The sequence below is a fragment of the Gadus chalcogrammus genome, chromosome 22 (genome assembly GCF_026213295.1).
Source record: "Gadus chalcogrammus isolate NIFS_2021 chromosome 22, NIFS_Gcha_1.0, whole genome shotgun sequence".
In the NCBI taxonomy this organism is placed as follows: domain Eukaryota; kingdom Metazoa; phylum Chordata; class Actinopteri; order Gadiformes; family Gadidae; genus Gadus; species Gadus chalcogrammus.
The window spans coordinates 750346-765456 of NC_079433.1; the positions used below are offsets into that span (position 1 = coordinate 750346).

The 15111-nt window shown below is 44.4% G+C and overlaps 1 protein-coding gene across 1 annotated transcript in view; it reads right to left on the reverse strand.

Annotated features, from left to right (window-relative positions):
• Window positions 1–14876, reverse strand: part of LOC130376143 (uncharacterized) — a 64173-nt gene extending 49297 nt beyond the window's left edge. The window contains exons 1-8 of the mRNA XM_056583363.1: window positions 14750–14876; window positions 13558–13707; window positions 13273–13344; window positions 6972–7022; window positions 6593–6735; window positions 6134–6234; window positions 5892–6049; window positions 4952–5263 (exon numbers count right to left, since the gene is read on the reverse strand). Of these exons, the coding sequence (XP_056439338.1) occupies window positions 4952–5263; window positions 5892–6049; window positions 6134–6234; window positions 6593–6735; window positions 6972–7022; window positions 13273–13344; window positions 13558–13707; window positions 14750–14840 (1078 nt within the window). The 5' untranslated portion in view covers window positions 14841–14876. The remainder of the gene's footprint in view (window positions 1–4951; window positions 5264–5891; window positions 6050–6133; window positions 6235–6592; window positions 6736–6971; window positions 7023–13272; window positions 13345–13557; window positions 13708–14749) is intronic.
• Between the last annotated feature and the right edge of the window lie 235 nt (window positions 14877–15111).

Here is a 15111-nt window from a genome sequence, read left to right on the forward strand (position 1 = left end):
TACGATACGCAAAACCCAGCATTAACTACTGTGGAGGGCGGATACGCCCATTTCGCGTGCATATGATACGCAAAACCCAGCATTAACTGAATGGGAGATGCAATATTTTAGGACAGATTCACCATTTAACGTGTTTCTAATGACATTTCTAGCGAGAAATGTACTTTTCCCTTGAATAATCCTCAGTCAGTGAATGTGTATGATCTTTTTTAATCTTTATTATCTGAATGGGAAATGCAGCTCACGTGTTTCCTGCTTTTGTGTTATTAAACCGTTACTTTATGTAACTTTTAATGATATCATCTTGTTAGAAACACGTATATCTGAGAGCCAACCCAGTCGCCAAAAGCATACGTTGACAGTGTACGTTTTCGTGAACACTGGATTACGTCGCATTTCAACATAAAATATTGTGTTATACACACACACACACACACACACACACACACACACACACACACACACACACACACACACACACACACACACACACACACACACACACACACACACACACACACACACACACTGCATTTTGCTGCCAAATAAATAAATACTAAGGAAGAATAAAGAATAAATTAATTCATTATCATTCAACTTCAACATGCGTTATTACAGTATAGTGGTGGAGGGATGACGTGTGATGGCCAACCCGGAAGTGAGCGTCGCCCTGGGTTCCCTTGACAAAAAGCCAACGGGTTTTTCCATTTGATTTTGGATTATTGCAGAAAAATTAGCATCTTTGAAGCACCTCCTCAAAAACTGAAAATAAATAAAAAATAACTGTGCTCCAAAGAAAGAAATGTAAACCAATGCATTCCGAATGGGAGTGTTTCTCCGATTTTTCCATGCTACACAGAACGAAATGTAAACCCATGCAAATAAAGACTTCATGGTCATAATCATTTAAATATCATTAATCTCCTGAGGGTGGCATTCTATTTTTTTCAACGGGGCTGAATCCAGTCACTTGACCGTCATGGTTGCTATGGTGGTTGCTATCCACCAGCCCCTCTAATCCTTACATGGCTCTAAAAACCACGCGGCAAATGAGCTGCCGTAAATTGTGTTGTTTTTGTCGTAAACTAGGGTCCGATGGTTAAAAAATAGACGGATATTCCAAGGTATCCTTAAAAGGCAGCTTGAATGTTTTTATTTTCTGCAGTTTAGACTTCTTCTATAACCTATTTTTGAAAGCAAAACACCAAGCTCATTGATTTAACAACCCCATTTGATATATATAAGAGACCTCAAAGTAAAGCATACTTAAATGTTGTCGACCCAGTCATCTATTGCATCACTTCCTTTAGGGCTTCGGCCTAAAGGACAAAGCCCCTCAGAAGTGTTACCTGCAAGACCTAATGGTTCAGAATGTGGTGGAAAAACAGTTTTTGAGATAGGAAGGTCCTACCGCCCTAAAATTTGAATACCTTATTCTAAGGCCTAACTGGGACCCCCGCACCGAAACTTGGCCCGGTCGGACCCCGAGGGCCGGAATGGGGGGCCCTTCCTGTCCTAAACTTGGCCCAGTCGGACCCCGAGTGCTGGAAGGGGGGGCCTGGACTTTCATAATCCTCGCTTGGTGACTGTAAAGGATGTTTGGTCGGATGTTATGACGAAGAATCATAATGTGAATGGGAATATTCTATAAATGTCTTGATATCATCTTTCGTCTCAACACTTCTGCTGCAGCCGCTTAAAGTCTCACTCCGAGAACCTTAAAATATGAATCAATTCATTAGAAGTAAAATATCTTCCCGGTTACGTAACGGGGCAAACAAGGTGTCCTTTGACATCTACGTTTCGAGGCGATTGTAACAGTGCCACACATGATCATATTTGAATATGTTTCGGGGTAGTAATTAGCTGTCGATTTTGGAGGCCTTTATCAATAATGACCAGCTATAGATTTGCTTCCCGATGGAGATTTTTGACAAATTACATGTTATTTAGCATCTACACGTTAAGCTGAGTCCAATGAGATCAAGCTCGCCCTCTTGCTACACCGAGATCATGTCCTAGACCAAGGTGTACCATGTAAAATACATGTTACCATTTTCTAGAGTGTCATGCTTGGTGTCATTGGACTCAACTCAACGTGTAGAGGCTAAATAACATGTCATTTGTCACAAATTTCTATCGGGAAGCAAATCAATAGCTGCTCATTATTGATTAAGGCCTCCAATTTCGACAGCTAATTACTACCATTAAACATGTTCGATTATGCTCATGTGTGGCACCGTTGCAATCGCCTGGAAGCGTAGATGTTGAAGGACACCGGTTGTTCTCCCTCTTACGCCACCGGGAAGATATTTACATGCTTTTGATTGACTAATGAATTGATTCAGCTATTCCCCCAGAAGTCTGGGGTCAAAAGGTCAAAAGGAGCCGGCACCACGCCGCTTATGAGTCAAAAGTTAATGTGTATTTCTCTCATACATTTTTTCATTATTAAAGAGAGGCCTGATTCTCAGATATGCAGGTTGGATGGCTACGGTGTAGGTCTGGGAATAACTTCAGGCCAAAATCTTGCAAGCGAGCCGCTGGGTGCAGGTTCAACGAGATGGAGCACTTGCTGAGTCATTTCCTGTGGGGCTGGAGCCACAGGTTGAAGCGTATGCGTCCTTTGAGACCCCCTTTGATATATAAGAGACCTCAAAGTAAAGCTTACTTAAATGTCGTCGACCCAGTCACCTATTGCATCACTTCCTTTAGGGCTTCGGCCTCCTAATTGATCATTGTAGTAAAATTGAATGCCCTCTTTCATATATATGATACCTCCACCACTGGGACGTGGCAACAATTCTCCAAATCCATATGGGGAGGGGGGGGTGATGCTTGTGGACAGTATGGTTGTACACTAGACATAAATAGGAAGAAAACTCAGGAGAAGGAATGACCTCTCATAAATATTTATTTAATAAATTGTTTCAAATAACCCTGCCTTGTTAAATCAATGAGCTTGGTGTTTTGCTTTCAAAAATAGGTTATAGAAGAAGTCTAAACTGCAGAAAATAAAAACATTCAAGCTGCCTTTTAAGGATACCTTGGAATATCCGTCTATTTTTTAACCATCGGACCCTAGTTTACGACAAAAACAACACAATTTACGGCAGCTCATTTGCCGCGTGTTTTTTAGAGCCATATAAGGATTAGAGGGGCTGGTGGATAGCAACCACCATAGCAACCATGACGGTCAAGTGACTGGATTCAGCCCCGTTGAAAAAAATAGAATGCCACCCTCAGGAGATTAATGATATTTAAATGATTATGACCATGAAGTCTTTATTTGCATGGGTTTACATTTCGTTCTGTGTAGCATGGAAAAATCGGAGAAACACTCCCATTCGGAATGCATTGGTTTACATTTCTTTCTTTGGAGCACAGTTATTTTTATTTATTTGCAGTTTTTTAGGAGGTGCTTCAAAGATGCTAATTTTTCTGCAATAATCCAAAATCAAATGGAAAAACCCGTTGGCTTTTTGTCAAGGGAACCCAGGGCGACGCTCACTTCCGGGTTGGCCAACACACGTCATCCCTCCACCACTATACTGTAATAACGCATGTTGAAGTTGAATGATAATGAATTAATTTATTCTTTATTCTGCCTTAGTATTTATTTATTTGGCAGCGAAATGCAGTGTGTGTGTGTGTGTGTGTGTGTGTATAACACGCTATTTTATGTTGAAATGCGACGTAATCCAGTGTTCACGAAAACGTACACTGTCAACGTATGCTTTTGGCGACTGGGTTGGCTCTCAGATATACGTGTTTCTAACAAGATGATATCATTAAAAGTTACATAAAGTAACGGTTTAATAACACAAAAGCAGGAAACACATGAACTGCATTTCCCATTCAGATAATAAAGATTAATAAAGATCATACACATTCACTGACTGAGGATTATTCAAGGGAAAAGTACATTTCTCGCTAGAAATGTCATTAGAAACACGTTAAATGGTGAATCTGTCCTAAAATATTGCATCTCCCATTCAGTTAATGCTGGGTTTTGCGTATCATATGCACGCGAAATGGGCGTATCCGCCCTCCACAGTAGTTAATGCTGGGTTTTGCGTATCGTATGCACACGAAATGGTAATTTGGCGTATGTACTGCACGCATTTTGAAAGTGTCAAACCGTGCGATCTGTGCGCATATTGGTGAGACTGGTCATATTCTTAGTTATCACAGACAATTTTTAACAATAAATGTTCTGTACGGAGCTCCTTAAGGGACAATAGGGAGAAAGCTCCCGGACAGAACCTTAGATGGAAGTCGTGCTTAGTGACAAATCACGACAAATACTTCCAATTGATATGCATGAGTTTGAAAATTGTGCTTTTTGACACGAACATTTAGAAAATACGTGTACCTGATCACGTTTCAATAGATTAAATAATGTGACAGTGTCACCTATTTTCGTGAGCCCGGGATGCCTGTACGCCGGCCATTATCGCCCGATGAAATATTCTTCGTCATATCTATCCAACCAAACATCATTCACATTCGCCGAACGACGATTATGAAAGTAAAATGCACATTTCTCGCTAAAAATGTTTACATAAACACTTTTAATGGTTTAACTATGCTAAAATATCACATTTTCCACCCAGGATAAAAAAGTATGTCCGCCATTTTCACAGAAGAATATCCTAAAAACGATCCAATAGGAAAGATGCTCACAGCGTCTATTAGAGACGTATTGAGGCACCCCCCATTCCGTATGCAGAAGACGCCGAAGGGTACCTTTACCGTCACCGACCGACTAAAAAGGGTACCTTTCCCGTCAGTCACCGACGCTAAAGGGCCTTTGCCAACAGTCGGTATTTGACGTTCTCGGAGTGAGACTGTGTTGCCACAATACATCAACAACAACGTTATGAATACATCAACAACAACGCTATGAATACATCAACAACAAACATCTCTCCTTGGATCCAGGACTTACCAAAGACAAGCAGCTCAGCGCTGTGATTGGCCGTGCCAGCGCTGTTGCTCGCCATGCAGCAGACCGTGTTCACGCCGTACCTCACCCCTCTGACGAAGAGGAACCCCCTCTCCACCCAGGCCTCTGATTGGTCGTCTGTGCCGTCCCTCTCCAGGGGCCTGCCGTTGTGGAGCCACTCTACTGTGGGCTCCGGCGTGCCGCCGGCGTGGCAGGTGTAGCGGGCCGTTTGGCCCACGGGCAACACGTGGGTAGAGGAGTGGAACTCTGTGATGCTGGGGGCCTCCTCCTCCTCCTCCGTGGCCATCACTGAACCTGAAGAAACCAGGAGGAGAGGAGTGAACGTCTACAACACGGATCTAGAGATGCAGCGTCAGACACTCCCTTCACTCTCTCCTAACACCTGTCCACTAGAGGGCGACCAGGGGATTCACACCCAGTATTCTCTCCTGCCTTTTCATCCATGATTGAGTATCACAGCAGTGTCTACAAAGATTACCCAGGGAAGGGAAGTCACTCCAGCGCAGAGATTAACGATTCGGGGGCGGAGCTTGTAGAGAAGAACGCGAAACCTTTCAGCAGCTCCAATAGAAACTAGTGCAAGTGAACCCAGAAAGGGTTGACCCTTGTGACCTGACCTTAGGAGACCACAATAGAAACCTGACCTTGGTAGACCACAATATAAACCTGACCTTAGTAGACCACAATAGAAACAAGACCTCACTAGACCACAATAGAAACCCTGACCTTAGTAGACCACAATATAAACCTGACCTCAGTAGACCACAATAGAAACGTGACCTCAGTAGACCACAATAGAACCCTTACAATAGTAGACCTAAACACATCCAACAACCTTTCAACTCTTAAAGAGTGTATTTACTGTATCTACGGCATAGGAGGAACCGTTCTCCACTCATGAACACAAACAAAGTCTACGGACCCTCTTTGTTCCGCTCAGCCTCCAGATGATCCAGGTCTAGGACCTTCTCACAGATCCAGTGGTGCAGTCTGTTACACGGTTCTTCAGACCAGCCGTCCTCCCATGCTACGACACAGTCTCTTGCTCCGCCGTCATCGCGTGGTTTAACGTGTCTCCAACTGAGAACCACGAGGAGGAGACAGTGGAGGTCAGTCTGTCACTCTCAGAGAAGAGATGCTGCTGAACAGAGTCTTCAGCCTTACCTTGAGGTCATGGGGGTACCATCCACCCACTTGTGGGTCCCCTCTTTCTCTCGATCACTCAGTCCAATCCAGGAAGAACCCACCAATCTGCTGACAAACGCCTGTTTCCAAAGGTAATAGCATCTGTTGTTATGACAACACACACACACACACACACACACACACACACACACACAGACACAATCTCTCTCTCGCACAATGTTGCTCTCTCTCTCTCCATCTCCCTCTCTGTCTCTCTCTCTCTCCATCTCTCTCTCTCAATAACTCTCTCTCTCTCCATCTCTCTCTCTCTCTCTTAATCACTCACTCACTCACACAAACAATTGGTCTCTCACACACGCACGCTCACACACACACACACACACACACACACACACACACACACACACACACACACACACACACACACACACACACACACACACACACACACACACACACACACACACACACACACACCAGTTCTTCTCTGCTGTTGATGACCACCAGGTCTGCCTTTCTCTTCTGACAGTCTTCTCTACTGGCCCTCCAGCCCTTCTTAGTAGTAGAAACACGGTAGAGACTCTTGTCGTAAAGCATCCAGCCCTGAAGTGTCAATTCATCTGTTGAATGTAAAAGAACATCCTGAACAAACAGAGAACTGCTTATCTTACGGTCTTGGTTACGGACACACAACCCTGAGACCTGACCTTAACAGACCACATAGAAGTATGACCTCATTAGACGAGAATAGAAACCTGACCTAAATAGACCACAATATGAATCACAGAAGCAAAGGGTGTTTTTGAAATGAATGTTAATGACGCGATAGATTTAATAACTTGGATAAAACCCTCACCGAGTTCATCCAGTAAGTGCTCTCTCCCCTCTATCCAGGGTGACGGTGAGTCTAGGACAGGACAGAGGAATACAGAAGATATGAGCTCTAAAACAGAACGACATCGTCTCTAAGCATCACAGGACCCACAGCCAACCAAACACAGTCATAATATTAATACTATTTAAAATAGCAATAACTACAATTATCAATATCATTATCGTTGCTATTGTTACAATTATTCATATTAGTAGGCCTAACACAAACTCTAACAAATACAATAATGATCATTATCATTGCTATTATTACAACTAGAGGTTGAGCATTGCACGCTCAACCTCTAGTTGTAATTAAACCCATAGCTAGAATGTGGAATCCCCAGTCGATTATGTTACACATTTCTGAGCACATAATATAATTACACTTTGCCTATAATGTTACTACGTATAACATTTAGGTTCAGCTTTAACGTTATGAAGCAAGCATCTTTTGCCCGCCATCGGAGCTTCATGCTAATTCATTTGCGCGGTGTGCATGTGCGTGCTTGCGGTGTATGTATGCGTTTGCGTGTGCTGTGTGTGAGAGCTGCAGGCTGCTTGGCACGTGCACCCTGACCAACTTGAGTAACTGGTGCGACAGGCCTGCTATTATATAGAAGTAAGACTAGAGTGTCCGTGTGTGCGTTGTGTGCGCTCAACCTCCAGTTGTTTTTAAACCCATAGCAATATTATGGAAACCCCGGTCGATATTGTATCTAATTTCTGAGCACATAATGTAATAACATTTTGCCTATAATGTTACCTATAACGTAATGAAGCAAGCATAATAATTTTAAGTTTGCCGTATTTGTATATGAGAAGATTCGACCCTGAGGGTTTTTCACACTTGATGCTTTATATGCAGACATCGATGTCGTTCAGACATCAGTAGAATCAAGGGGGGTGGACTTGCAAGGGGCGAGATTGGACAAATGGTCTAAGTTTGCAAGAGGCGGGATAAGTGCGGCCGCTGACACTGTAGTTTGTTTTGGTTTGACCGCAGACAGCACGGAGGCAGAACGGGCAGAACTCATCGCCATCATCTGAAATGTTACTGCAACGATGCATCATATATTCCGTTGCATTCACAACTTCCAAAGCATCGATCAATGAAAGATTAGAGCATGAGTTTGAGACAAATTGAAGAAACGACGAAGAAGAAGGGCGTCGCGAACGATACCGGAGAAGGAGAGCGTGTTTTATTGCTTAAAGGTCCCATGGCATGAAAATCTCCCTTTATGAGGTTTTCTAACATTAATATGAGTTCCCCTAGTCTGCCTATCGTCTCCCAGTGGCTAAAACTTGCGTTCGGTGTAAAACGAGCACTAGGTATCCTGCTCGCCCATAAAAAAAATGGAAGCTAAAGGGCGCTGATTTGTAATGTGGCCCCATATGTCGCCAAAGCTACAGACACAGAAACGGCGCATTTGGGGAAAGCTCAATGTGCGACTGGCTCGTAGTGGCTGTAACTCTGCACCACGGCTGAATTTCAGGAACGTCTTCAAATACTGTGTTAGGGGCCCACTAATATCTATATTAAAGCATCCATAAAGTAGCATGCCATGGGACCTTTAATTCCCCATAGCACAAACGCTGGGACAAATGCAGTTGATTTCTTGTTTAAACAGGGTGAGAAAACAGGGAGTGGAAGGACGGGACCATATAATGTTCAGCTAACTGTTGGGTTACAGGGGTAATTGTTTAATGGAAAGTGTAGTATACTATGTGTAGCAGGATGGGCCTTTAATTAGTGCTGCATTACCGGCCTATCACTGTTGGGTGCGCTGCCTATAAAGGTGAGTGGTTGTGCACTGGGAGCCCTCTTGCCTGGGAGCTCCTGGCTGCCCCGCCTCCTGTTATCACCGCACCTGATCGCCTTTTAGCTGGATCGTGCAGCTCGCCGTTGTTTGGTATGTAAAATAATACATTTAATTTAGAGGCGCCTTTCAAAACACCCAAGGTCACCTTACAGAGCATATAGTCATCATACATTTTTTAAAAAACAAGACATTGTGGAAAAAATAAATAAATAAATAAACATAAGCAATAAGAAATAAATAAAACAAAAACAAGACAAAACAAAACAAAAAAACAATCAAAACAGTGATCAGTTAGACGTTGTGTGCGAGTTTGAACAGGTGAGTTTTGAGTTGTGACTTGAAGGTTGTAATGGTGTCTGACTGTTTTATGTGTGGGGGGAGGGAGTTCCAGAGCCTGGGTGCTGAACAGCTGAATGACCGGGCACCCATTGAAGTGAGTCGTGATGTGGGGATACATAGTAGTCCAGCAGAGGTTGAGCGGAGGGAGCGGGAGGGAGTGTATTCTTGGAGGAGGTCGCAGAGATAACTGGGGGCTAGGTTGTGGAGAGCTTTGTAGGTGAGGAGTAGGGTTTTGTATTGGATGCGGTAGTGTACTGGGAGCCAGTGAAGTTGAATGAGGACAGGGGTGATGTGGTCAGATGATTTGGTGCGGGTGATGATCCGGGCGGCTGAGTTCTGAATGATCTGCAGTCTGTTGATGAGTTTGGTGGGGAGTCCGGTGAGGAGGGCGTTGCAGTAGTCTATGCGTGATGTGACAAATGAGTGAACTAGGATTTCAGTGCTGGATTGGGTCAGTGATGGGCGGAGTCTGGCGATGTTGCGGAGGTGGAAGAATGCAGTCCGGGTGATGTTGTGAATATGGGGTGCGAATGAGAGGGTGTTGTCCAGGATGACGCCGAGGCTCTTGACTTTGGAGGAGAAGGGTACTGGGAATCCATCGATAATTATGAGTGGAGCTGGGGTGTGTTGTGATTTAGTGAGGGTGGATTTGGATCCGATGAGCAGGGCCTCGGTCTTGTTTCCATTGAGTTTCAGGAAGTTCCTGCTCAACCAGCTCCGGATCTCTTCCAGGCACGTGATGAGGGAAGTGGGGGGGATGGCAGCGGTGGGTTTGGTGGAGATGTAGACCTGTGTGTCGTCAGCGTAGCAGTGAAAATGGACCCCATGGTGACGGAGGAGTGTGCCCAGCGGGAGGAGGTAAGTGGTGAAGAGGAGTGGACCCAAGACTGACCCCTGGGGGACACCCAGTGAGACACCTGAACACCCAGACTTGTGGTTGCTTAGTTGAACAAATTGTTGACGGCCGGTGAGGTAGGATGTAAACCAGGAGAGTGCAGCACCAGTGATCCCAATACCAGCTAGGCGGTCCAGGAGCAGAGGGTGGGAGATGGTGTCGAATGCTGCGCTGAGATCGAGGAGGATGAGAATGGTGAGTAATCCAGAGTCGGCTGCAAGGAGGAGGTCGTTGGTGATTTTGACTAGGGCTGTTTCAGTGCTGTGTTTTGGACGGAAGCCAGATTGGAACGGTTCGTGGAGATTGTTAGTGTCGAGGTGGGACTGTAGTTGTGCGGCAACCACCCTTTCAAGTGTTTTGGAGATGAAAGGGAGATTGGAGATGGGCCAGTAATGGTTAAGGTCAGTTGGGTCAGCACCAGGTTTTTTTAGGATGGGAGTGATGGCAGCCAGCTTGAGAGTGGGGGGTACAGTACCAGTAGTGAGGGAGGAGTTAATTATGTTGGTGATCATGGGGGAGATGGACGGAAGACATGCTTTGACAAGGGAGGTGGGAAGAGGATCGAGCTGACAGGTGGTGGTTTTGGCTTTGCGGATGAGTTCTGAAACGGTCTGTTCTGTTACTAGGGTGAAGTCAGAGAGGGAGCTGATGAGAGGTTGGCCAGAGGTGATCATCCAGGGTGGGTCATCAGAGGGGGTGCGAGATGAGGCCAGTTGTTGGTGAATGGTGTTGATTTTAGAGCTGAAGAAGTCAAGGAACGCAGTGCATTGGGTGGTGGAAATGTCTGGAGGGAGAGATTTAGGAGGCTGAAGTAAGTGGCTGACTGTTGAGAAGAGGACTCTGCTGTTGCCTGTACCAGTGTTGATGAGGTTGGAGTAGTATGAGGTTTTGGCAGTAGTGAGGGCATTCTTGTAGTGATGGAGCTGGTCCGAATACATTTGGCGGTGTACAGTGAGTTGAGTCTTTTTGTAGAGTCGCTCCAGTCGACGACCAGTGGCTTTGAGCTGGCGCAGATGAGGAGTGAACCAGGGAGCAGTGTGGGTGAATGAGACTGAACGGGTTTTCAGGGGGGCCAGGGTGGTGAGGGAGGAGGAGAGGCAGTTATTGTAGTGAGTCACCAGGTCAGTCAGGGAGGAAGCTGGGGGAGGGTTGGGGTAGGAGCTGATCATGGTGGAGAGGTCTGTGGTGTTGATAAGTTTGATGTTTCTGAAGGAGATGGTCCGTTGTTCCTTGGTTTTGTGTAGTTGTAGTAGTTGTGTGCATCTGTGTACCGTCTAAACTTTGCACAAGTCCTCAACATTGGCTTCCATCCCTCAGGCAGTTCATTGGCCGGGTCTTCCCTCTCCCGTATCGACCCTAGTTGTAGGGCGTGCAAGTGTTTTCCTCCTCTACCTGTTGCAGCGGGGAGCGATCAGCTGATTGATCGAGTTGCACTTGTAATTGTGCTGCTCGGTACAAGTGATCCCCTTCCTACCCTTTGATGTTCATTCAACTCCTGACGGTATGTGGGTAAGATGACGCTAACTCAAGTTACTACAGTTGTTGTTCAGCCTCTAGAACAAATGTATTTTTCTATGGCAGGGTTGACGTGTGTGTGGGCGGTTTCTGCCAGCACGTTCCCCCCCCTCTTCACGCTGCTGTTGGCCGGCTGCTGTTTTGTCCACTGGTTTATATAGCCAACACATCCATCCTACTCTGCATCTCCTACTGTGCTGTACCTGCCACCGAGTATGGTGATTGCTGCCTCATCCTCAGTCTCATTATCTTAATCTATTCATTTAACCGACTTCTAACTGATCTTATTGATGATATTATTTGTGTTTTGTGGGTTGCTTTGCATGTTTGTTTTGGTTTAATTCGTTTTCTTAGTTATTTTGGTTTGGCTTAATTGCTTTACTTATTCATTTGGATTTATCAGTTTGGATAAATCTCCATTACTTTAGATTTAATTTCTTTGTTAGTTTTCTTTTGGTTTGCATTTATTGGGGTTGTTTAAGTTGTGGGTTGAAGCGATTTAACCCTGATTTAAACCCCATTTAGTTATTTGCCCTTCCCTTTTTGTGTATTTTGTGTGTGTGTGTGTGTGTGTGTTCGCTTTAGTGTGGTTGTGTGAACATATTTTATTGAGAAGTCATGTTTAAAGATTATATATAATTAAAAGGAATTGATGCTGGACCCAGTCTCAAGCTTTCATTAGTAAACGAACTTGTGTGCTTTAACTTAGGTTAATCTAACTCTCCAGGTGAAATTCCTGGGGTGGCGTTGTTGGCAACTTGTCACTAGTTCTTTAACTAAACTTTATCTTATTGGTTCCTCGACCGCCGAATGCCACATATGCATGCAAATCAATCATTCAATAGCTTTTACTGTTATTCAGGGCTCAAAGTGCATTGATCCAAAAAAATGGCAACTGCTATTGGTTAGTTGGAAATAATAATAACAAACAGCTGAAAATTGTGTTCATGTTACAACAGCTAAGGCAGCAACCTACCTAACTATAGTGAACTAAAGCATGGGGAGGGGGAGGGGGGAGGGGGAGGGTGGGGGGGGGGGTTGTGAGGGCAAGATTACAGATTGTCTACCTGACGTGAGAGATGGGTTTTTTTGTTAACAGAAGAATGCGACATTTAGATTAAACATCTCCTCAAGTGATCTGGCCAAGACAGGCAGCAGTAGACAGGCACCCTAACCCTATAAAACAACTGATACAGTCGGCAGGGGGGAGGGGGGATTTCAATACCACAAGACATTTCGGGAGGCTCAAGGAGGTGGATAATGTTTAAAGAAAAATAACGTTTTGCAAAAAAGTGTCTATGATGGACTTAAGGCTCAGGTGGGAGAGTGTGTCGACGGCGGGGCTGTTATCTCAATCTTGCCGTTGTCTTGAAATATATCTGCATCCGCGTGTTTAGTGTGTGTGGGTGTGTGCATGTGTGTGTGCTGTGTGTGTATGCGGCGTCCTGCGCTGCCCTTGTGTTGAAACGTCTGCATCAGCGCGCCCACGTGTGCAGTGAGTGTGCATGTGCGTGTGTGTTCGCGCACGTGTGTTTGGATTGTTTGTGTGTGTGTATGCTGTGTGCATGTGTGCGTGCGGTGTATGTGTGCTAACCCTAATATTATCACTAAATCTAACAAAAACAATATTTAACATTATCATTGCTATCAATACAATCATTGATATGATTACACTGTATTGTAATTCTATTCAGGATGATATGATTTAGACTCACTGAAGCGCAGGGAGATGAGGAGAATACTCAGCAGTCCGATGCTCACAATGACAGTGATGTGAAACCATAGAGCTGTTCAGGAGTAGGACACACACACACACACACACACACACACACACACACACACACACACACACACACACACACACACACACACACACACACGGTCACTTCGGCTAAAAAAGTTTTATAAATCTTAAATGTATTTGGAGGAAATCATGCTTTTTTGGATCATTGTTTTGGACTGGATTATCTCTTTTAAATTCTGTATAAAGGGGCACCTACCAAATCTTCTCTTCCTGGTCTCCTCCCGGTCCAAAGACGTGTCCTCTGGTTCCTGAGAGAGTCCAGGGTCATGTTCAGAGATGGTGACCATTGTTACTCTCTGACGGCTTCCAGGGCGTCTGGACTTAGCCTTCTTCCTTGCTCTACCAGCTGGAAAAACAACGTCACTTGTGATCATTCTAACCAATTATCAGCTTGCACTCTGATACCATCAGTGTAAGGAAATGTTTTTCTTCGACTGCACACAGACTCACAAACGCACTCAAGCACACACACACGGACACACAGAGTAATGTACACACTGATATATTCATACTGCGTGGCTGTCATTCACAGTCCAGACTCCCTACGGTCTGCAGAATCCCTCCCCGTCTTGAAGAAACACCTGAAGACCTCTACTGAGAACACCTCAGTAAGTGATGACTGGTACTGTGGCTCTCGTGTTTAGAACACACTTAAGCAGAGCAAGTACTGGCCTCTAGCATACATGTTATTATTCCCTCATTATTGTCATATACGCACACATAGGTATACAGTAATACACACAGAATCACATACGTACACACACAGTAATGGAGGGGGGACAACATGTGGCCTGCGTGTCACCAGGGTCTTTCACATCGGCCCACGCAGAAAATATGAGGACATGTATCGTGGGATAATTTGAGATGTGTTCATATTGATGACAAACTTTATAAAATTATGTTAAATTCATAAGTACACCTGATATCACTTCAGTTAAATGAGAAGCCATTATTAAAACACATAATTCTTGATTAAATAAACCATTGTCACTCTAATGTCACGTTGCAAGACCATTAATAATAAGTAATGAAAAAACTAAACTTACTAAGTTTAACTAAACGTGTTCTGCTCCCTGAAGTTACTCTGCACTCTGTTCCACATATATAACAAACATATAACATGAAACACACAACTACTTGCGATGCCTATCAGTAGTCCGTAACTCATGGGCGCAATCACACGTCAAGTTAGGTTAATGTGAGCTTTTTGTCTCGAACACACACACGTCGTTATTTTGGAGAATAAATCTGTCTGTACGGTCGCTGGTTCATCACGTCGGTCCCTTTGGCTAAAAACGTTTTCGAAAAGTACATTTCAAATGTATGCAGATGAAAACACGTTTTTTTAATGGATAATCTATTTTAACTCCTCTCTAAAGGGCACCTACCAGATCTTCTCTTCCTGGTCTCCTCCCGGTCCAAAGACGTGTCCTCAGGTTCCTCAGAGAGTCCAGGGTCCGGTTCAGAGATGGTCGCCATGGTTCCTCCCTGACAGCTTCAGATACGTCTGCTCTCAGGAGTCGGCTCTGATATATCAGCAGGAAAAAACACGTCACATGTTTTAATTCCGACCAGTCGTCAACCTGCAGTCTGATATCATCAGTGTCAGGAAGTGACAGTGAAGACACTCTTATCAGAGTGAAGACACTCTTCACACAGACTCACGGACGAATGCAAACACAAACAGACAAGATTATTTTTCATTGAATATAAATATACAACGTACATAGGTATAATATAGCAGACAGCG